Source organism: Gymnoscopelus braueri (assembly GCF_963280865.1).
Source record: "Gymnoscopelus braueri genome assembly, chromosome: 20".
NCBI lineage: Eukaryota > Metazoa > Chordata > Actinopteri > Myctophiformes > Myctophidae > Gymnoscopelus > Gymnoscopelus braueri.
In genome coordinates this window covers 18,415,234-18,439,140 of record NC_137622.1, presented here as the reverse complement: position 1 = coordinate 18,439,140, position 23,907 = coordinate 18,415,234, and the positions used below count along the sequence as shown (strand labels likewise).

Below are 23,907 nucleotides of genomic sequence, written 5' to 3'. Positions count from 1 at the left end.
TTAGAACCGGAACATCTAAATTTGATGCAATAAAAACTAACCTGACATTGAAAAATATGTCATTATTAACACTGGCTTCAACAGCAACCATAATAAGGAGAAATATGTGGCTAATTAATTTTGTCATATACTACTGAAACATTCACAAACCCTAAAAAGGTAATCCTAAAGGTAATTGATTATGAGCCTATTGGAGTTATCAGAATACCAGTGATAGTGGATGCGGACATAAGTTACATCAATACTGTGCATCACACAGCTCAACTGTGAGGAAATACTATCAAAATATTATTTCAAGTATGAAACGAAACAGAGAAGTGCGTACACCGTAAAACCCTCAGTATTGTCCATTTGTAACTCATTTTGGTTACATGTGTTACACCCTCAGAGTTTAAAGGGTCCACTCAGGGTTTTACAGTGCAGACCCAGACGAAGCTGTGTAGCTCTGGTGTTGTCAGGGTGAGTGAGGCCTGTGCAGGCCGTCCTCAAGAGGATCCTGACAGAGACAGAGAGCCCTTTGTGCTCCGTCGCCCCTCTCACTGCCCCGGTGGCCTAAAACGGACCGGGACCGTCAGGGGACCAAGCTTTCCACTCGGTCAGAAGTGTTCTGTCGACAGCTCATTGATCATAGCTCATCTTGTCACCTGACCGGTCTTTGCAAAAACACACATGTAGAGACACACGTATGTGAATGTGAATGTGTGTGTGTGTGTGTGTGTGTGTGTGCGCGCGCACACACAACTCACACATGTTCCCAAGCAGACACGCACTTTAAAACATAATCAGATACTCTACAGTGGCACGTAAAACAACATTGAGCATGGTCTTCCTCCCCTGTGAGGGGTTGTAAAACCAGAGAGAGTTCAGCGGTAGCTGTGCCGGTAGGAGGAGATTCGTCGGAGCAGACCCTCTGCCACAGTAAAAACGCACGGGGGCCACGGGCTGGGCCTCGCCGGCTGGGTTAACGGGCTCCTAGGGCTCATGAAACCGAACAAAAGACCCAGTTCTGAGCCGACCGCACAAGTCGCTGCCCGGGGGTTTCACAGGCCGTGTCCTCGGAGCTCGCCTGTCGCTGTTAAACTAAGTGGACTTTTATGGGCGAGCAGTAATGTGCGTCGCTACGAGCCCAGTAGTGTAACTATGAGGCATAATAATCATAGAGAGCATTGGGGAGCCTCGGTAATTATACCTATCGCATCACCATGAGCTGATTCATAATTACACAGTCTCCACATGAGAGATGATACACTGGACCGGTTGTAAAGTCAGGACAAAGCCACAGAAGTTTACGGTAACATGTTACGGCTACAATCTAGAACTTAATTTAATTAATACCATGTCATTTTAACCAATGCGTATGGAAGAGTATGTTAATATAACTAGCGCATCTGCAGTGGTTGGAGGTGGCCTCCCTACTCCACCAACTGATTGACAAGTAGCACTGCCTGAAGCTCATAAGTGCAATATCTCCCCTGTCCGAGCAGGGATTGCCTCTTGGCTGAGCAGTAGAAATTTGGCCTCTTGTGTAGGAGACCCGGGTTCAAATCCCAGATATGACATAGAAGTTACAGATTGCAACTTTAAGTACATTTTCAACATAAGAGTAATAAAATAAAATAAGGAGTAATGTGATATTCCGCATACAAAAAATAAAGAAAATCGGATCCACACCTCAAAATGATAAGAAGAAAAACTAAATGTAATGTTTTACATGTGATTCCAAAAAGATCCAGATCAATCGGTCATTTATTCAGCAATGTGTCAGTGAATTCCTCCATATCAATGTAGTGGAGCAGCGAGGGGAATAAAGCAGAGCCTGAGCGTGATGGCGTTCCAGGCTGCAGGCAGGTCAGGTGGCTCAGCTGTGCTGTGCAGCTCAAATGGCCCGTGACTTACCACACAAGAAGCCATCCCCAAGACTGATCATCTACTGCATGTGCAACAATATTTGCTTTATGGATGGCTAAAATGAATGAGGACTTTCCATGTTTCTGCAGGCGCAGGAGTCAAGAGAGAGGAGTATGAAAGCACCAGACCTGGGGTCAAATGGTAGTCGCAAATAATTCTTAGAATTTGTTTTAGCCTGCAGTACGAGATGGGTGGGGTTTATCCAAGGAGGACAATTCACAGAAGTCACAAAAGTGCACTAAACATAAACTGATATGCTTTACATCCTGTGATAACCATTCATGGTATTGATTTATGAGGCAAATGGCATCAAATAAGCTAAAACAAACCATTTAAAGCTGAAATCCATAACTTTCATGCTCTACCCGGAATTCGAACCCTGGTATCACGCATGAGAGAACAAATTTCTACCACTCTGCCAATAAGGCATTACTGCTTGGTCAGGCGAGATATTGCGCTGAGCTTCAGGCAGTACCGGCAGTTGTCAAACAGTAGGGGCCCTATTTTCCATGACCAGCTTTAGACCATGCTTTAAAATGCATAGCGCATGATCTAAACTGTAAGTGGTGGTTCTCACCATTCAGTTTCATTAATCCATCTATACTGCACCCAATTCTCAACCGATTTCTATAATTCAAAGTTCTTTGTAATCAGCAAAGTGTTGTGTTAATTCAGTGTATCAATTATGATTTGATTACCGCTCAATCAAATGCTATAGCTATGCTGGTATTTCAAGCACCTAACTGTTCATTAATCAAGGAAAAGAAAAGGTTACCGCTGTTATGTCAGTTAGACGAGCGGTTAAGGAAAGAAACGGAGCGCCTCTTTTATAGTAGTTGCGTGCGTGTGCACTGAAAATATCTAAACTCCAAGCTCACAAAGTGTTAAAGTGCGATACGTTGCGAGCTTGGAGATCAGATATTTTTGTGCGGCATTAGCGCGCAACTAAGTGAAACATACGAATGTCTCTCAACTCGTTGAGTGTTTGGAGAGCTCTGTCAGGCTGCCAATGTGAGGAAAGAGAAAGGGGGAGAAACGCAACACATTGGGATGCTTTAATATATAATAGCCAACTGAGAATGTGAATATTAGTTGACATGTCAAGATATCACAGATGTCTGTTGGACATGGGACATGATTAGGCAGAGACAACAGGGATTGACGGCCATGCACTGACCAAGGACTTTTTGGGTGTTATACTTTTAGACAAAGTGTTTGACTGTACTCGTGCTGTTTTACATTTCTGTCTTCAATCAATCAATCAAAAAACACTGCAGATGAGATTGTTATATTGTATACTCTACCATACAGAATGATATGTTATGCTAATAACATTTGGCCCAGGAGCATGTTAGAGATGGCAGCCGTATTGTACTGTTGCTGCATATTCTTCTTAAGCTTATCAGCCATAATGTAACACAGTAACAAAATTATATATTTTCTGTGTCAATTAATTTATAAAATTATTCAATTAACTGAAAATGTAATTGAAAGAATAATCGCTGAGAAAATATTCGACAATTGCAGCCCTGCAGCTGTAGTCCTTCTCTCATTCCTGTGTGTGCTCAACCCCAATCTCTACTTGGTGTCTCTCCCAGCTCTACAGAAAAGACAGCCCACTTCAGTCAATGCGGTTACTCGACAAATTTGATACACACGTCCATTCTGCCCCCGACCCCCATCCCCGTTTCCACCCTTAAATAAAATGTGTAAAGAGACAGGAAACACTGGATTCGCTGTATACTGTAAACATTCCACGTCTTTAACCAACCATGCACCGTGCCTTACTATATACTGTATGTATAATGTTTTTACGGTGTCGAACCTGTGGTCGCCTTCCCCACAGTGCAACACAGACACTGCTGACGTGTGCATCCTCTATATCTGGGCGGGATGGGGGTAGTACCGGGGGTATGAGTACTGGGCTTTTGTCCCACCACATGTCTATTGTGGCTCAACCTTTCCCTCGGGGGCAATTAGGACCTTTTAGTTTGTTGTAAGAGGACCTAAGTACGAGCGGGCCGAGCCAGGAAAAACATTTTTTGAGCTAAACCAAAAACAGAAGCGCATTGAGCTCCTCCGCGCTCTCCGGACTTCTGAGCATCTCTCTATTAAGGACTGTGGTGCAGCCCTACACTGAACAGACAGGAACTGTGGCAGCTTTACAGGGGGGGGGGGGCTCTGGGTTGCAGGAGGAAGGGAGGTGAGGCTCCAACCCCACCCTGAGCCTTGCCAAGAGGGCAAACAACTCAAGATCGACAATGTTGGTGGCAAAAGGGGGCACACTTTGAGAGAAGGGTTTTGGAAAGACACACACACTTTTTTTTCACTTTCTCACGGCTGGATGGAAGACAGGAGAGAGGGAAAAGGTGCGACGGGGCAACGGTATGCGCCGAGATCTGCCTTGGCGTGCTGAAGGCAAACACACACATGTTGTTTGACACAACAGGGACACAGGGCCAATGAAAAGACATTACTGTAAAGTAAAGGCGGGCTACAGCTAAAAGTGTCGGTCCCCCACTTGTGAGAGATAAGCGTATGGGTGTTAGTCGAAGAGGGGCTGTTTACACAGGGATGAAATTGAAAGCGTCAGTGTGTAGGAGAGATGAAGCGAGATAGAGACCTACACTGTGCTAATCTAACTCGGAGAGTGTACACATTTTACCAAATGGAACTGTAAAAGTAAATCTAAGCCATTAAGACCCGGGACGCATCTGTGTCATTTTAGATTTCTTTGGGCTATTGAAAAATGGCAGATAAACAAGCTCATAGCACGGCACAGAGTGCCGCGCTATGAGCTTGTAGATCTGCTATTTTTTTTAAATCGTGAAAATTTGTGCAATTTTTGAATATATATATATATTTTTTAAGCAAACATTTGTAACTCAAATCTTTGCTTCTGGAACAAAATCCCTGAAACAAAATCTTTTGAGATAGGTCGTCCACGGCCAAATACATATAATTTTGGGTGGTCCTTGACATGAAAAGGTTTTGAGTACCACTGATATAGCAACATACTTTTTTCAGAAAACTGTTAGGATTTAGAAGACATTTGTAGATGTGTTCCCGGATTGAATGGGTTTAATTACGTTTGTACACTCGGAGTTATAGAAGATTTTACTGTGCAGAAGATACAAAAGAGAAAGAAAAAATAAGACATGAGACATGAAAAGTGAGAGGAAGATCGGACAGAAAGGCAGGAAAGTGTAGGAACTCCTGGTGGACATGGGGGAGTGGGGGTGCTTGTCTTGCTGCAGAGAGTGAACGCTTCCCATAGCGAGCAGGAGCGGATCAGCAGAGGTGAAAAAGCATAGAACCTCAGTGCAAAAAAATGCCATGAGTGATGAGGAGGGGTTAAGAGAACTGAACCCATTTAAGTCACCCAAATAAGGGCTGTGGGAGCCCATGATGGATGCTCCACGGCTCCTAAGAGTAGACGGAGGTAGAGAGAGGAAAGAGGGATGGGTGGGGGTGGTGGGGGGTGACTATGATCCCCCCTCTGAATAAAAACAAATCAGTTTGATGAACAGCAGAATTAAGAAAGGGTACACAGGTCTGATGTCTACTAAATATATTATGTCATGAGTACAAAATGTAAAAAAATAAATAAATCATGTTTCAAATAACAGATAATAATTGGAATAATAGATGTATTTTTTTTCTCCATAATGGAAAAACAAATTCCCATTTGGAAGGCTTATAGAATAGAACTTTGGTAATTGTCATACTTGAAAAAATTTAAACTACAAGAAACAGTCAAAACTATGTCAGAAGCACTTGCTGTTGATAAGCACAAGACAAACAGGATTTACCCTGTAAGGCCTGTTGAAAGCACGCAGCACTTGTATTGCCCTACTAAAAAGTGAAAAACTGGAGTGGTGTGCGAGACGGCTGCACATCAAGTTAGGGGTTTCTCCTGAGAGCATCCTGTGTGCCGTACGGTGTTACCCAGCACTGCGCTGTAATAAACAGTTATAGTATGTTTAGACAGACCAAGAGCTTAGCATTCTTCCATTACCAGTGTGTTCCCAGAAGAACCCACCCTCTGCGAGTGTTTCTCTCTTCCAAAGTGAGTGTGCATGTGTGCACGCTTGTGTGAATGTTTAAGTGCGTGCGTGCGTGCGTGCGTGCGTGCGTGCGTGCGTGCATCTGTCTAACCACGCTTGGATGTGCACACAAGTAATTGTGTACACACATGTGTGCCCATAATAAAATATTTCATTGGTTTCCTCTCTGAATTGTTACAAGTGGTGCCATTATTTAACACAGGGCTCGGGGCAGTGTACGGAGAGCAATGAGGGTGGGGGTGTTGCAGTGCACCAGTGCTTAACAAGCACACTTAACCCCAGCTGGCCATGCTTGGCTGAAGAAAGGAGAGGTTGTTCCCTACCAGTGACATGGCACAGGAGGGCAGACGGGCCAGGCTAAGTAGAGGACAGGGCAGTGTCGTTAATGAAACGGGCTCAATTACACTAAACGCCGAACAATGAAACCGGAGTGTGTGCGAATTGTTTTACAATTTCACATTTATATCTTGAGAATTTAGCGTATAAACCATATATACTCTGCAACTCTGTTGACCAGTGGTACCCCAGGGGTCTATACTTGGTCCGCTCCCTTTTTTCCCTATACACCAAATCTCTTTGACGAAGGGATTTTGGATATTTTCATCAAATGTTTGCAGTTGCACAGTAACGCTGGGTTAAAGTGGTTATTTTATACTTTGTAGTACAACAGTGTCACATGGCAAACATAGCAGATCTATGAGCTCACAATAGCACGTTGTGAGCTTGTAGAACTGCTATTGTTGTGAGGATTGTCACCTATAATGACATTCCCGAAATATGGACACCAGGGTGGATGCGATTCAAGACATATTAGTTACGATGGCCCAGTAATACGTCTGATGACTGCATTTAATTTTAGCCTGACATGCTTGACTAGATTTAAGAAATGAAAGAATAGGACAGTTTATTTCATTCTAAAGCAACCTTCACCAGTATCTGTGGAGAGCACTACTCTATAGAGGTGGCCTAATACAATCATCATACCCAGATAAGGTGTGTAAACCAAACGACCAGAACTGGAAACAACACTAAAATTTACGAGTGGTCAAGACCAAGAATCTCCCCAAAGACAAGCCATCGCACAGACATAAATCAGTATGGAGGATTTAGTGTTTTTATAAGTTCCTGAGTAATAGCTCTTGTTCTATTGGAGCTGTCACAAACATGGTCAAAAAGCGGTTAAATGGAAGGCTGCCTCAGTCGGTCCAACTTCATGAGAACTGTTGAAAAGAAATCTCAACGCCGTCCTCCGCAAATAAAATGTGCATTTGTCATGTAGCCGTCATCGGTGCTTGGTACGAGCACATAAATAATAATAATAAGCTCTGTGGTACATAAAAGTGTTAGAGGCTCCTTGGCAAAAGGTTGACAGAGAAAGCAGGGAGAGGCTAAGAATGAGAGAACAAAAAACAGAAATGTCTGTGTGGCCAATTCCCACTAGAAAGCTAGACTAACTCTCTCTTCATGCCCACTGGAAAAAAAGGAGTCCGTGAGAGGGTCCGGGGGATCCATAAAGTCTGGCTAGGTAATTGATTGCTCCTGGTAGGGCAATCTGTGTGGGATCCATGTTTTTCTTTTTTTCAGCCTGTAGGAGCAGAGAAAACACACACGCGGGTGATTCTCAGCGATAGAGCCATTAGATGGAGACTGACTGTGTGAGGGGTGGGGGTCCCCCGGCAGCAGGGATGTCTACGTCACCCACTTAGATATTACAGTACACACGCGCAAGTGCGCGCGTGCACACTCATCCACAGCACCAAAAAACCCTAGCCTAAATACGGCGGCGCCCAGTGTTAAAGCCCTGGGAATTAGGAGATGCGACGGATACGAGTACGAGAGAGGGGAATCCACCCCCTTGACGAAGGCGAATTAAGCCGTGACCTATGGTCCCCCCGTCGAGTAACATTTAGAGAGAGCTTCCTGTACGCAGGCACCACTCTGCGGGCCGTTCATCACCGACGCGAGGGTGGGCGGTCACCATTACGCACAGATGGACAGACGCGCACACATTCGCTCACATACACACTGGTGTCTCCCGACTTTACAATAACACGTCGGCAGTCACAACTCCACATCTGTCACGGAGGGACGTGTTTAGAAAAGAGTCATCGTTATTAGTCTTTTATTTGCTGGAGATGGGCGCATGATGGGGTAGGGGTGGGGTGGGGGGGGGGGGGGTTTAGAGGAAGCCTGTCTGGTTATCATCCAGTTCTTCCTCTTCTTCTCCTCACTCGGCGAGTCCACACTGGGGCAGAGGCTCGGACTGACCGGGAGGGTTTGGGGCGGGGTGCGGCGGGGCTCAAGGAGCACAGATTAGCGGTGCCCAGAGTCAGACGGCCCCTGAGGGGTCTTAAATCACAGTCAGTCACTCCCCAGGGCTTGCAAACATCACCGTTCCCATCGACCCCCTTACACACGCATACACACACTCCCAGAGACCTCGCTGTATATGTCTTATCAATTAGCTTATCTAACTTATCTTATCTTATCTCATTTATCTTCGGCTGTACTGTAACAATCATGTTATTGGATGATGTTAACATCATCTCTTACTGTCAAACACACTCTTACACAGTCAAATGCAGACATATTTGGGCACACGCAAGAAATGGAAAAAATACATAGTTTTTTTGCCGTCTTTCTCAAGAAATAAGTAAAAGCAAAATGTCTCAATGTAGTTCATGATATTTTAACAATTTTAACCCCTATTTTATACTTCATCATAAAACAGTATCACACAGCAAAAATAGCCAGTCTACAAGTTCACAACGCAACCATACACATTGTGAACTTCATCTGGTATTTTTCTTCACTATTTTTGAAGTTTTTAAAAATGTTTCCCTGTAATGACATGGCCAAATTAAATACGGATGTCAGGTTGTAAGTGACCCCAAGCTGATAAATCACATTTATTCACTCATAACATAATTACAAAAAATACAAATCAAAACAGGAATGTTGGCAAGGAATCCAGTTTTCTATCTAGACCTTGTTTCATTAGAGTATAAGTAGGTCTACATTATGTGTAAGTGTTTATAATAACAGTTACCTGGACGTCTACTCCGGCTCAATCACTAAAGTATGATTCAGTGTCCCTGTGCAAGTGTGCGCATGTCGTGTATTTCTGTTTAATTCTTAAAATGTCTGGATTTTAAAGCATGAATGATTATTGATACTGATCAGCAGGAGCAGACTTAGATCATTTGTAACGGGACATCCTTCCCTGCCTGGCTCCCAATCTTTCCGTCTAGCATACCTTTTATATTCTCTTTAAGACACAAGTCATCACATTCCTAAGTCGAGGCCTTTTCCATAAATACACAGACACTCGACATGTGACACCTTCAACTGAAAGCTGACATTTACTCCAACAGACCATGTATGTCTACTTAGTTTCTACACAGTCTCCCTGGCTAGCAGAAGATGGTCTTGCCAGGGGTTAAAGGGGTTAAATTCTGTTCTTTTCTCTTATCTTATATTTTCTTTTACATGTGCGTCCGTGCATGTGTCTGAATTCATGCTCACCTTTGTTCCCAACCAGCGCTACAACAGGCTGAATGTCAGACTCCTCGTTGGCTTTCTTAACCATGCTGAACCAGTCCTCCAGATTCTCAAAGCTCTGGTAGTTGGTGATGTCATACACCAGAAGAACCCCCTGCGATTTGGGAGAGACACAGAGAAACCTGGTCAGAGACCCCCACACACCTGGCTCACATTCAGTGTTAGTATGGGATTGAATTGTTCTTTGCAAATGGGACTTGATAATGTGTGTGGGTGAGCAAGCAGCAGGTGGCACTGCTTCTCTTCTAAGGACAGTCTGACGAGGACACACACGCATTTGCTCTACGACTCTTTTTGTAAATTGACACATTTTCACATGCAAAATAGTGGTCAAGTCTAGTCCACATGGAAAGAATTCCTAGCTTTGTCAGCACAAGACAAGAAGACGAAGAGAAGAGGTAAATTCTAGTCTAAATCCATCCAAAGAGTAAGACTGCAAAAAAAGAACTCTACCTCTGTACTCAACTACTATTTTATATGTACTCCCCTCTTCCAAACATCTTGGTCGACAGGAATATTATCTGTGCACTATCGATGCAACCCTTCTTCCATTCCCTAGTATTGGTTGTAACATTGACAATCTATTTAACGTTTGCGCTTGCTCTGGCCGGGTCGTACTGAATAAGCGCAGCAGCTAAAAGCTAAATATCTCCAATGTAAATGCTGGACCATCATTCCACTCACGGTCAACATTGTGGGCATTATGAAAACATTGAAACAAGAAGCGAATCAGACACAAAACATTCTGCAGTGTTATAGAAAAGTAAAACAACACATACAAGAGCCCACAAAAATGCCAACACACAAAACATACAACATGACTATCAGTTATAATTATTTTTTTTGCCAGTTTTTTGCCAGTTGAATATGAACGTGAGCCAAGTTAAATATGTCTATTTTGATTGCAGGGTGAAGGGATGGATGTTCTTTTCTGTTCCACGGACACGCAATGTCACAACACGCAGGGTCTGCAACGACAGCTCGCATCTCTGACAATTGTACGACACCGCTACGGATGGCTATGATTGATTACAGGCTGCGCTGCCTCCAACAATAGTTGTGAAAGTTTAACAAATGACCGGTGAGAAACTCCCTAAGCAAAGTGTCGTAATGTGGCACTGATGTACAACACCACTGTTGTTGTGAGAGAGACACACACACACACGGTTTTAAACCAGGTGGGCTCTATAGCTTCCTCTTCAAACAAGTACAATTCTGAGTGCTTCTGGAGGTGACGGATAGATGTAGTCTATAGCAACAATTCTACCTAAGGAGGTTGCCCGGCTATTACGCAAACAAACACAACTCCCACACGGAAATTGCAGTGTTTGCAAAGAGCTCTCACTGTTATTGTAATTACAACATTGTTAATTTTTCCACAGAGATTGAAAAAAATCAAACACACCATGTGTGAAAATGAGACTGATACATCATCTACCGATTTCCTTTGGCACTGGTATATTGATAAAAAGCTAAAAGGAAGTGATAAACTAAAACTAAACAAAGAATCTATTGTTCATCCATGTTGTGTGTGTGGTCTGCTATGCATATATTGTATGCACTGTATTGTATATATTATCAATATCTGTATGTAAGATGCACAAATATGTACATTTTGTATGTGCTCGTCTGTGAACCCAAGTGATTTATTATGACTTGTTAGTGTTTTTGAATGGAGTTGCTGAGACAAAATAATGGTAAAAATAACCATATTCACAAATGGGCTTAATTCAAACCTACACCAGATGTATCACCATTTACAACTTCTATAGGACATCACATGGCTATCCTTGCTTTGAAGCCTTTCAAAACAGAGCGATACACTGCAATTAAGTTGTCCTTTCGACTGTGCTCGATTCACCATAATTTCAACAAGATAGAGGCACCTAGCTTCCACTGAGCACGCTGAGACTAAATTCTGAAAAGCTTATTGCCTGTTTGTTGGACAAAAGAAAGCTGAGAGTGCAGAGGCCGTAACAGGAAGATGATGTGCAATGTGCTTTGGTTTGACTAATAGAGGATGGTTGTCTGCATTTGTGTGTGTGTGTGTGGGGGGGTGCGTGTGTGTGTGTGTGTGTGTGTGTGTGTGTGTGTGTGTACACGCCTAACCACTTAGTGCCTTAGGCCCTTTATATTTCTTCATATGACAAAAGTAGATCTGCTACTTTCACAATTTTTTATTTTAAGAAAACTGACAAATTTGCCCAAAACAGCGATGCCAGGGATGCCAGTGTTTAACATACATTTTTTATTAAATTGATAAAAGGTGCAGTAAGTGATTTTCTTTTGTTAAAATAAGTATTAAAGTATTAAAGTATTAAATGGCTCTATACTCCTAGGGTAGTTAATACCCTCACAAAAACATGTAGTAATCCTGGTCACTATACTGCCTCCCCCATGACAGCCGGGGCGCCTGATGGAGGGGAAGGGAACTGGTTGGAATAACGTGTTCCTTCCACGCGCTACGTCCAACCAGGGAAACTCCCCCCTGTCAGGTGACAAGAAGGTCAGTTGGCTCTCATGCCTGAAGGAAGCATGAGCTCGGCCCTGGCCTCCCTACTGTGGGGGACTGGTGTAGTGCTGGTGTAGGGCTGGTGTAGCGCCCAGGATCACTTAGGAAATTGGCACCGGGTGAAAAAAATGGGTTACAAAAATCGCGGGATAAAAAATTTAGTAAAAAAATAAATAAATGGCTCTATACTGTATTTTGGTAGCAATCATTGCTATAGAGCGTTTGTTCAATAACAGGGGTCTCCCCGTCTCTACAGCTCTTTAGTAAACAAAAAAATCTTTTTCAGCTCAGGATACCAATTTTATCCAATCAGGAGAGAAAACTCATACAGGATACAGGATAAACAAGTGAAATTGGAAGTGATTACACAAAGAAATGAGCTGACAAAATGTTAACACTATAAAATTGAAGCTGATAAATGGATACTCTCCCCTGATTGGATGAAATTGTCAAACCACCTGAAAATGTATTTTCTGTTTATTAAAGAGATGGAGAGACAAGGAGACTGAACAACAAACACTCTATAGCAGTGATTACTATCGGAATATGAAGCTTTAACCTTTTCACAAAAAGGTTTTGTTTGAACCAGAAAATATCACTAACATTACCTTTAAATTGAGATATTATATTGAATATAATGTAACTATCAAACATATCAGACAGCCTATATTTCCCAAAAGGAAATGCATGTACTTAATTCAGTCTGACCGGAACCAGGGATAAACCATATCACCACTGGCGATAAACATTTATCACTACATGGGTGAATATCAAAAGCAGAGGCATGGATTTTCACCTCTCCATCCCCCCCCAGCAAATCGAACCCTGCATGCGCAGGTGTATTTGGGCACATGTGGGTGTCACCGTACATGAGCTCCGTAGACGTATTTATCCAGCATTTTCCCTCCTAGTGTTTGACCTCCGATGTCCCACACCTGCAGAGTCACGTTCAAGTTACCTAAAGAGAAAGAAGAAATGTCCCACATATGAAATAGTTTTAATGCAACCAACCAACTAACAAATAAACATAAAAAATTGTTTTAACATGTCTTTGTTGAAGAAATGTGATGTATGTTGATGTAACGAACACCAACGTCACCAGTTTGTGATGATTTTCCATCTCGGATGTTTTTCTCTGTCTCTCTCTTTTAAAACATTTAGTCGTTTGTTTTAACAAAGCTCATAATCCCCAGAAAAACGGCGAGTCAGCCGTAACCGGAGCCCCGCGTTTTGGGTGAGGGATTTCTATAATAAAAGTGGTCGTTGTTCATATACTACATATTGGAAACAATAAATCAGAGATTAATCTTTCATGCTAAACCGCTCACGCCTGGCAGGTCACCCACACCTCGCATCCAAGAATATCCAGGTCCACAGATTGAGAGTGTGTGGGGGGGGGGGTGAAGTGAATAGGTATGCTTACCCTCTAATTTAAACATTCTCAATGCCCTGACAGGGGGGAAAAAACGAGCACTTATTAGCCTGGGAAGAGCTGTTTGCATTGTGACTTTTTCTGCCAAGTCGAGGAAAGTGAGGAGAATTATGTGCCGTTAAGAAAAACAGCAAAAAATTAAAACTGAAAAATACAAGGAAAAGAAGACTTGCTGTGATTTCTGTGGATGAAGCAAAGGAAGACTAAGAACAAAGGCGAGGAGTTTAGCCTAAGTTATGCTTCATCGCACAATGGTGCCACTCTCCGACGATAACGCAACATGAAAATCCTTTATTTTCGGTAAGCAACACCATCGTATGACGACGCATGAACTAGGCTTCAATGTTGGTGTAGTGAGAGCTCTGCGCCGGGTGGGAGAAGCAATGGAGGAGTGTGCGGACACGGCTGGACGCATCAACCCCTTCATGAGTCCCCCTTTTTTGACCCAGAGGAAGGAAACGGCAAGGTTCCCAGTGACTACATCTAGACTATACAGCATCAACATAAAGCTACATTTGAAGAGGGCAATGAATAACGGACCCTCGGTGTTACTGCGAGCGATCCGCGCCCTTATCCGCCACGCTCACACATGAACTTTATTTATGTTTCGGGAGATTCACGCTGACTCGACACAAACCCCACACCCCCCAGACGTTACTGTGGTGGATTACATATACTGAAATAGCACACATGCGCCTGACAGAGGGGCCTTCCAAGACATTTTTTTTTAATAGCCAACAGAAATAGAAAAATTACACATTGATAAGAAAATAACATCCCTCACAGGGCATTCTGTAATCGCAGAACATCCCTGGTTTAAGTCCAGCTGGAGACCTGTGTTGCATATCCTAACCTCTCTCTCTGCTTCAGTGTCTTGTCTCTTTACTATCTAAAAATAAATTTTAAGAAAAAAACTGTCCCACATCTTTCTATTATAAACAATGAATGATGGAGATGGAGCTAGTCCAGACACAGTGGCATCCAACACAATTAGGTTGTCAAAGAATATATCAACAGATGGCTCCGGGTGGCGCACAGGTAAAGTTCCTGCCCACCACCGTGGAGACTGGGGTTCAATTTCTCCGCGGTGCATCCGGCTTGGTCAGGCACTCCAACGAACACAGGTGGCCGAGTTCACGAGTGGGAAGCTGGCAGAGGAGGCCTGTTCAGCAGGGAGCAAAACTGTGAGGGATATTGTGTTCCTCCACACACGTTACACCCTCCTGCTGAAAATCCTCTCTGTCAGGTGAAAAGAAGCGGCTGGTGACGCCATGTGTATCGGAGGAGACACGTGATTGTCTACACAACCCAAGACTAAAGTCATGGTTGGCAGTGACAGGGACTTATACATGGGGTGAATTAGCAATTACCAAATTGGGGAGAAAACAGGGAAGAAGAAAAAAGTATTTATCAAGGTCATTTCCACCTCTGGTCAACCCTCCTGTCCCCACCCCCACCACTGGCAGACACATCTGGAAGAGGTATTGTTATAAAAAAGTGCACACACAGAGGAGGCTGTTGTGTGCCAATCGGCCTCGCCTCACCTCTCCCCGCATTGGAAAATCTACATTAAGTTTGACAAGCTGGGCCTTCATGTGTAAGAGAGGGGCCAGCGCTGGCTGTATAGGCTACTCTCGCCCCCGTTGCAAGGAGAGCCTTATAGCCCCATTGAGCCCCAAAGACCCACACAACCTCTCTCAATATAAAAGGGCAGGGGTGGGGGGGTCCTAACGAAGCTCCAGACCACCCAGCTCGCAAAGCCACCCTCCTCTTCATCAGCTCATCAACACCCAATTCCCCCAGAAAATGGGCCATTTAACAGCTCTGGTGTTGAACCAGTGTTAAAGCTGCAGCAAAGATACAGATGTCAGCCATCATAAAACAAAAGGTCATTGCTTGATATGCGAAGGATCAGTGCTTTCGGCAGAATAAAAAAAAAGATGTACTGGAAAGAAAAATTCTACAATTAACAGCATTGTACAAGGTCTTATTTTAAAACTTGAGCCTTGCAGCATGTCCTTACATTTGGCCTTTTCATTTTTGACTTAACCACAACATTTTTGGGGGTTTAGTTCTCTTAAGTCCCATAAGCTGAGACTGAAACAAAACCAAAATAGTATATTTCAGCCAACACACAAATCAGCATAACTTTTACTTTTAGCACTTAATTCGCCCTCGCTTAATGGTATTTTATTAGAAATGAAAGAATGGAGCCACTTTGCAGACTTGTGGAGCTTAAGACCGTGGCCATTTAAAAATGCTGAAAATCCCCCATTTCATAGAGTAGGAAGTCAAAACGAGTACCTTCGTCTAAATATAGCATTAGTCAATAAACATTTATTTTACAGATCTAAGCGGGGACACAGAGCATGGCTTTATTTCCGCAGGTTAAACATAAACAAATAGGAACATGAATGTTTTATGTGGTGCAGGACAAAGATCAGTTGAACTGGGGATCTACTATATGAATATAAAATGCTAAATGTATTTACTCTGCACTGTACCCACAGAATTATGAGCGAGGCTTTGGCCGTTTGGGCATAAGTTGTCCATTGGCCTTGTGGAGGAAGAAAAAAAAAAGAAGCTTGGTGTTTGCTCTGGAGAGGAGAGCTTTCACAGTGAATAACGCTGAGAAGTGGCAGACTCTCCACAATGTGGAGCTACTAGAAAAGACACATTCAAACAGTCCTGAGTTAACCTGCGGAACTAGCCTCTAATCGCTCTACCTGGAAATGCTGGTTTGGGGGGGGGGAAATTGCAGTACCAGAAACCGTTAAACGTGGATTATCATAGAAAATTATCGCATTGTGGTGCATCTGTAAATCATTTGAGGTTAAAACAAACAGGCCACTTGATTAGACCTTAAACCCCACGGATATCAATATAAAGTAGGGATGTCGCGATCAAGTTTTTTTTTTTGCCTTTAATCCTGATCGAGCCATTTCATATTGAGTATGTACCAACTAAGTCCCAACACCTAGTCCTGATTCGATATTTATATTTTCCAAGCCACACAGCTTCACGGTGCACATTTAAAGCATTTTAAAGTTAGTAAAACCAACCCAATTTAGGTAAGATATGCTTGACGCTTCTTGAAACACTTGCATTTCAGACGTTACACGTGGCTGTTGGACTGCTTTCATTTTCCACTTTAAAATATCTTCTTGCTACAGTCATTTTAGCCCCTGCTAAACAGTAAACGCTGTGGCAAGTTGAGAGTAATGTCCGTTTACGACACCTACTGTATGACACTTAATGTATTATTATATATAAAGTATTACAATTGTTAAATTGTATTATAAATATTGTATTGCTTTAGACATATATAATATATGTAATCATAAAAGTATTATTACTATTATAATTATATATAAATGACACAGAGGCAGTTTGTTCATCATGTTCATTCAGCCCTATTAGACCCCTATATAGACATTGCTTGGCAAAGAGCACCAAAATGTAAGTGGTTAGTTATGTGACAATAATATATCTTTGCACTTAGGTAAATCTTAAGTATTTTACTTGGATCAAGGTTTAAAATAAGAGACTTGTCTGGTTTTTCTGTGGAGTGCCATGTGATACAGAAAAACATTCTGTTACTTATCTTGGATGTGAGCTGAACCTATGTATGACAGGTGAATCTATGGCCCTTTCTGTTATTGGGAAGGTTAATTCAAAAGACATGTTTAACAAGAATACTAAAGTTCCTTGATAAAGAGACCATAAGGACATGCATCATTAGTTCAATGATACATTGATTACACTCGAACTGCCTGGTATAATTGTAAAACAGAAATAACAAAACACTAGCATCATAAACCGTAGAACAACTAATGAGGGTAGTCCTTAGACCCCAAGAGCACACATACGTCCAACATATTTTAAAGAGTTGAACTGGCTCACTGTTGATTTTAGGATTTTGTAGTTAAAACGTATCATGGTTTATGAGATTCGACATGGTATTTTTCGTCCATTTATTTTTATAAGAAACTTCCATAACATGAATACGAGGACTACTGTGTACAACCTGAAACTGCCTAATTTAAAAAGCAGGTTAGACGTAGGCTACTATGGCTATTTCTTTAAGAGTGGAATCTCAAATAAAATAAAATCAGCTAATACTGTGATAAAATCAGTTAAGACTGTGAGAAGTATTAAGAAGCATTTGAAAAAGTGTCTCCCGAGTAAAATATCAGAGAATGCACATTAGTTTTTATAATGTGTAATCTGTGGAATATGTGTTGATTTTATAATGTGCTACGAGTAGCTTACATGCTACACACTATTCCTGCCTGCCTCCCAACCAATACAGGACCGCAATGGAAATACGTCATGTAACTCTCCTGACAGATTAGGTACTATATGCATGTGTATTTTAATGTATCAAATAGAATGACGCAGAGAGCGTGCAATGGGGTAGAAAAGGGCTTAATACAGCTGATATACCAATCAATGAAGAAATATGTCTTGATTAGGTTGCTATAATGATGTTTCGGAGCAGATCGGGATGTCCCTAATATGAAAGCAAATACATCTAATAAAAAAGGTGATTTGACTAAATAAAACTAATTTTTAAACTATGAATGTTTCTTTGATCCCCAGAGGAGAATTGCGGTTACATTTGTAATAACCAATGGGGATTCAATTAGATAATTATGCCACTTAAACATTCTCATAGTCCCATATAATAGCACATATTTAAAGGTTAATAATAGAGCATTTACGGTTACAAATGGTCGTACTGGTATGTTTCCCCTATGACCTTGCAGGACAAAATATTCCTTTGTATTAGCAAGTCTAAAAAGCCTCCTACCCCTGTGTGCTTATAGAGCACACGTGTCCATGCTGGGGGTGTACAACAAACTAGCATTCCCAAAGGATTGTGAAGGTGTCTCACCTGGAAGAGTTATTCTCTTCAGAAAGAAATCCAGGCCGATGGTTTGTTTGTACTGTTTCCCAAAGGCCTCCTGTGCAAACCTGGTGGCGAGTGACGTCTGAAATAGAGAGACAAAGGGAAAGTCAGTGAATGAGTGCCGAGTGCTTCGGCCAGCGAGATCATTCAAAATCTGTAGCTCGAGGCCTAACCAAATGATTCAATGATAGTCTGATCAAATTAAATAAACATACACACAGCTGCACAGTCAGTTGCACACATACTAATATATATATATATATATATATATATATATATATATATATATATATATATATATATATATATATATATATACACATATATATATATATACACACACACACACACACACACACACACACACAGTACATAGGCTTTAGTCAAAATCATGGCATAAGCCAATGTAGTGCAAGAAGCTGCAAAACATCTTCCAAGAAAAATATATTAGTGTGCTTCCTAAGTTCCTGAGAAGGGTACTTAGGTGCTGAATATAATTCACAGCCAACTAATTGCATTCCACATCAGAGAAAACATTTTGTTTCATTCAAATTGACCAAATTCCAAGAAAGGCTTTTCCAGTTCTTTTTCCAGACCAGTTATTATAGCCTACATCTACAAGGGTAAATAACCTAGCCAGACAAAAAAGCAAATGTATCCAATATCCTAGCATAACACTTAGTTTAGTAGAGTATCCTCTACAGAAAGGTAATAATTACTAATACACACACATTTGTATTGTGATAGTTATTCTCAGTAGTAGCATTATTATTATATGATTGTTTTTGTTTGTTGCACATTATACATTTTGTAAAAGTAATGAGAATGGCGTACACAAGTCATTGACACTGCAGCATGCAGTCTCACAACTTTGTCATGGGTGTGACGGTGAAAAATCAATGTGAATTACAAAAACAGGTGTCAGGGAATGTGTCATGTCAAACTGCAGACCCAATAATCGCCACGAATTACAACAACACTCCATCACTCCTTGTCACTGTTGTGTCCCGAGACGACGGGAGAAAAATGGCATGTTAGGGGCCCGCCTGAAATCCATGGGAATTCAGTGCAGACTCTTGACATGCCAAGTTTAATTCATTTTGATGGATGAGGATAAAAAAAAGTGGTGCATGTCTATTAGCTATCTTTAGAGCAGTGAGCTTACATAAACATAGCAGAGAGCCGTAACAGTGGGACTTCCTTGGTCTTCATGTGGCAGTGAATGCATTTAATGTGCTACTTGACAGTCATTCAGGATTTGAGGATTTGAGCTACATTCAGTGGCACTTTACTTTACAATGACCTCATTCCAGTGTATTAACTTGTGTATTAACCTATGGCAAAGCATTGTAAATACACTGTGTAAGTACTTGTTGAAATGTGATAAAATTGTGATACATATTTTGAGAAAACCGGCTTTGCTAACACAGTACTGACAGAGTGTCATTGTGTACACATGGCATTGTGTACACATTGTGTACAAGCTGCAAAGATTAAGACACTGGAATATTTCGATTTTAAGCTAAAATGTTACTCTTAACTATTACTCAAACCACAAAGCGTTCACTCAGCCCTACAAAGCAGTCTACCTTCATTCACCCTGAGAAGTGCGTCGGCTTCAGCCAAAACATGTTTGAAATAAAGTATAGGATTTTAAGGCACACTGGAATACAATTAAGCTCAATGTTTGGCTTGAATTGAATCTTCAATTAAGGCAAGAGACCTATTTGGTTTCCTCAAGACGCAGATGTGCTGTTGGGACTGTCACCTTTGATATCAAACCTTAAAGTTTATCCGAGCATGGATCTGCTAAAGTAATCTTGGAATTCCATTCCCAACACACTGAATGTTTAAGGCTAACCTTTGGGGTCAATGGCTTTCCAGATGAACCTGTCTTTAGAGCTGTACATTGGATGATTTAGCCATCTAATTCTTTTTAAAGTTCACCAGCCCATGGGCTCTTGTCCCAGCATGCAGTGTGTCACTGGCTCTAGAGTGATTGAAAAATTATAAGAGGTGACTGATGCAACAAGGAGAAAATCGGCCATTTAAGTAGCCCAAACAATCAGCGACAACAGAGGAATAACTCGCTCGGACAGCAAAAATGTATTCCACATGCTCACGTTGGCCTAGCTGGCCATTTGTCTTGGCATTCCAGTAGCTTGGCTCTCCTCCCTCTTCGTAGTCCTTCTTTTCCACCACACAATTGGGACTAACCCGCGAATGTAAAAGTTGGCGTAATCCTGACACTCCAATAGAGAACGGCACAGGGTTACCAATGATACCGGTGCCGGGAAATGAGGGAAGTTCCAGTGAAAAAAGAAAACAGTGGGAGAGAGAAAGGGAGAAGAAAACCGACAAGCAGTCCATGTCGATGTGATGCAACCCAAATATGTTTCAAGTGATGCAAGATGGGAGCTCATTCTTGCAGAATGAATGCTATTAAAAAAAACAATGCATTCGTTGATTTTACTTCTAGGTGACAGCCTTAAAAGATCAGCATTCTGCTAGTGTTGAAATTGTGATGAATTGTTGGTTTTGTTGTCTAAATGAAGAATTAAACATGAAAAAATATGATATATTGGTAATTGGTTGCATAAAATCATTGAAGCTTAAGAACGCTATCCATAATACTTGGGAAAAAAACACTTTTTAAACTGAATTAAAACATGGTTGATATGGGCAATGCTGGAGACTAGGCTAAGCCTTGCAAACCAAAACGCTAACATATGAGCCTCCGTATTTTAAAAACGCCTCGCTCAGGTGGACAAGCCTTCACAGACAGATCTCCTTATATTTCTGAATGGACAACCAACCAACCACAAGCACAAATACCACAAAAAAATGGTCCAAGAAAAACTGATCCGATTGCAATTTGCTCAGTAAATTGACATTAATAAGGGGGGAAATTGCATTCAAGATGTTAGTCGGTGGTGCCTCGTCAAAACGGGTGGGTGTGGGTAAGGGGGCCCTCCTGTTTTCTGCCCAAAACAGACAAGCAGGTAAGTCATTCAGACAGTGATGAACTGACACCTGGCAGCAGTAAGACGGGGGGGGTTATTAATGTAGCGTATCTACTGGGAACTGAGTTGTGTGTGTTCTCTGCCCATTCCATACACCACCACTACCATCCGCCCCCTCCCCAAAAAAAACTTCAACCTTCCAGAATAAGAACATTCTTTTTTTTTTTTTTACCTCTCATTGGATGTCTCCATTACGGCTACATTCATTTTCTCTCTCCCACAGGAAGGAGGACAGATTACCTTCGAAAAGTTGAAGTTGAAAGCGTCTCTAAAAACGCCTTAATGTTCACACACTCAATCATTTGAGGATTCAAAGATGCACTGAAAAAGAAATGTAGCTGTATTGTCATGACACCCTCATTGCTTTATTGCAAAACAAGCAATGTGTGTGGTGTGGTGTGCTGTTCCTATGAAAAAAGTCCACTATTATGGGGTCTGTAGGTGAAGCCTATAGTAGCTAGATCTTTTAAAAAGGTTTTGGATAGATACTGTAATTTCTAACCAGGAATAATAATACACAAATAGTGCCTAACAGCCTAAAGCCTAATGTATACTTTGTTGTACGGCCATTTCACATGGTGAAAATAACTGAATAACTCGCCGGAAAACAGTGACCAAGGATATTAGGCTTTAGTATTTGGCCGTGTTCCAACTTATTCGAATCATTGCAAGCACATAAGATCAATTCTGAAGCTGAGCTAGCCCCTCTAATGCAGGTTTGTATACGCATAACATCAGCTACATTTCTAGATAATACAACCCTAGTTTCGATTAATGGAGAATGATGGCAAACTGCTTAAATTACTTAACAGCAGGCATTTCTCCTAATTGCTGTATACCTTGCGTTAACTACAGTATGTTGAGTGGAAAAAATAAAGGTTGCTCAAACAAAAAATAAAATAATAATCTAGCCTAAAAGTACCCTAATTCAGGCTCATCTATGCTACAATTTTGGTCTACATAAATAATATCCTACTATAAATGCACAGACATACTACAGGTCTCTTGGCCGGCGAGAAGTTTTACTTAACCTGACACAAGCAGGCCAACTCCCTTTCCCTTGTTAATGTGCTCAATCAAATAACAAAACAACAGCCTTTTCTCAGATGGGTTGTCCAGACATTATTCCGCCAAATGGGGCGGACCCTCACTGACAAAGTAGAAGTGTGTAACAGCAACATAAAACAGGATGATGAAACTGTAGTCCTCTTTATCAGTTGTTGTTCTAGTCTAGGCCCTAATAGGTACATAAAGGTACATAATGTTTCCCTTAAATTTATTTACAAGCAGCAGCCTTTAGCAAGACACTGATCCAGTACTATGTGTAAATATGTAGACAATTTGTTTGTTTTTATTGATCTCTCTACCCCTTGCCGCCCCCCTTCTTCTTCTTCCCTTTCTCTTATGGAAATAGCAAAAATGATGGAGCTTGCACAAAAACGAACCCTTACCTACTCATACATCAGTTGTTCTGGATTAGAGCATCAGCTAGCCTACATGTCTAAAATGTTACATTTAAATTGTTAACTTTACAAATATTCCTATTTTGGATGTACACATCCAGAATAAAAGAAGATAAGATAACACTAGCTACATAAATCTGCATTATGTCGATAAACTCAACTATGCTAGGTAGACACAGTAACACTGACACACACACAGTACCACCACCACCACCCTTGAAAGCACTGCAGGTGACCCTTTCAATAGCACATTCAACGTGGATTAAGGGCCAGGTACATTTAATAGGTTTAGAAGACAGGATTTGTGTCAGATTTAAATCTATTATGCCATCTCTGAGACAGAAGCAACATCATATCCAATAACTCTAAAACTGGCTACCCGAGGTTAAACTCTAGTATAGTGGGAAAACTACAGTTATTAACTTCCTGAGAGGTACAAATTAATCTACTCTTAATGTATGTATATCGTGTGGTCATTCACATTCTGCTGCTACTTCTGTCCTGGAGTCCTGACATTTCAGTTAACTCTGTACAGACAAATATAGTATTGTATATTTGCCTGTCATTAAATGTTTCGATGAATTGAGTACAAAGGACCCCAATGGAAACAAGCCATAGGCTTTCTAGGGTTTAAAATCCTCTTAGCAGACCTTGTATTGAACTGTACTTTCCTGTGCTTTTTTTTTTTTCAAACTGCTAATAAAGTATTCAATCAATCAATCAGGGCGTTGAACCCCGAGAGGCGTTATAACTACAGATGTAAACAAAGAAAGATAGTGGCTGTTTTTTTTTAGCACCAACAGACTGTAACGATGCTACAACTTGATGAAAGTCAGAAAAGCATTAGCATTTGGGAGCTAAAGTCACGATGCTTAACTGCACTCAGTAAATGTCACATAAGATTAGTGACACACAAGTTAGCGGTAGCACCTGCAGTGGAGCGTTTATAGCGCCTATATGAACTGGAATAACGGTTCACTAACGTTCTATAACGGTGCTCTATGATGCCAGCAGCCAGGCAGCTAGCTT

At 41.5% G+C, this 23,907-nt stretch overlaps 1 protein-coding gene across 2 annotated transcripts in view; it reads right to left on the bottom strand.

Annotated features, from left to right (window-relative positions):
• The window catches only part of rab28 (RAB28, member RAS oncogene family), a 34,542-nt gene that overhangs the window by 9,852 nt on the left and 783 nt on the right, over positions 1-23,907 (bottom strand). For both annotated transcript variants that reach the window (XM_080416899.1, XM_080416898.1), the window contains exons 2-4: positions 18,378-18,474; positions 12,918-13,006; positions 9,501-9,630 (exon numbers count right to left, since the gene is read on the bottom strand). In XM_080416899.1, coding sequence (XP_080273025.1) covers positions 9,501-9,630; positions 12,918-13,006; positions 18,378-18,474 — 316 coding nt within the window. The remainder of the gene's footprint in view (positions 1-9,500; positions 9,631-12,917; positions 13,007-18,377; positions 18,475-23,907) is intronic.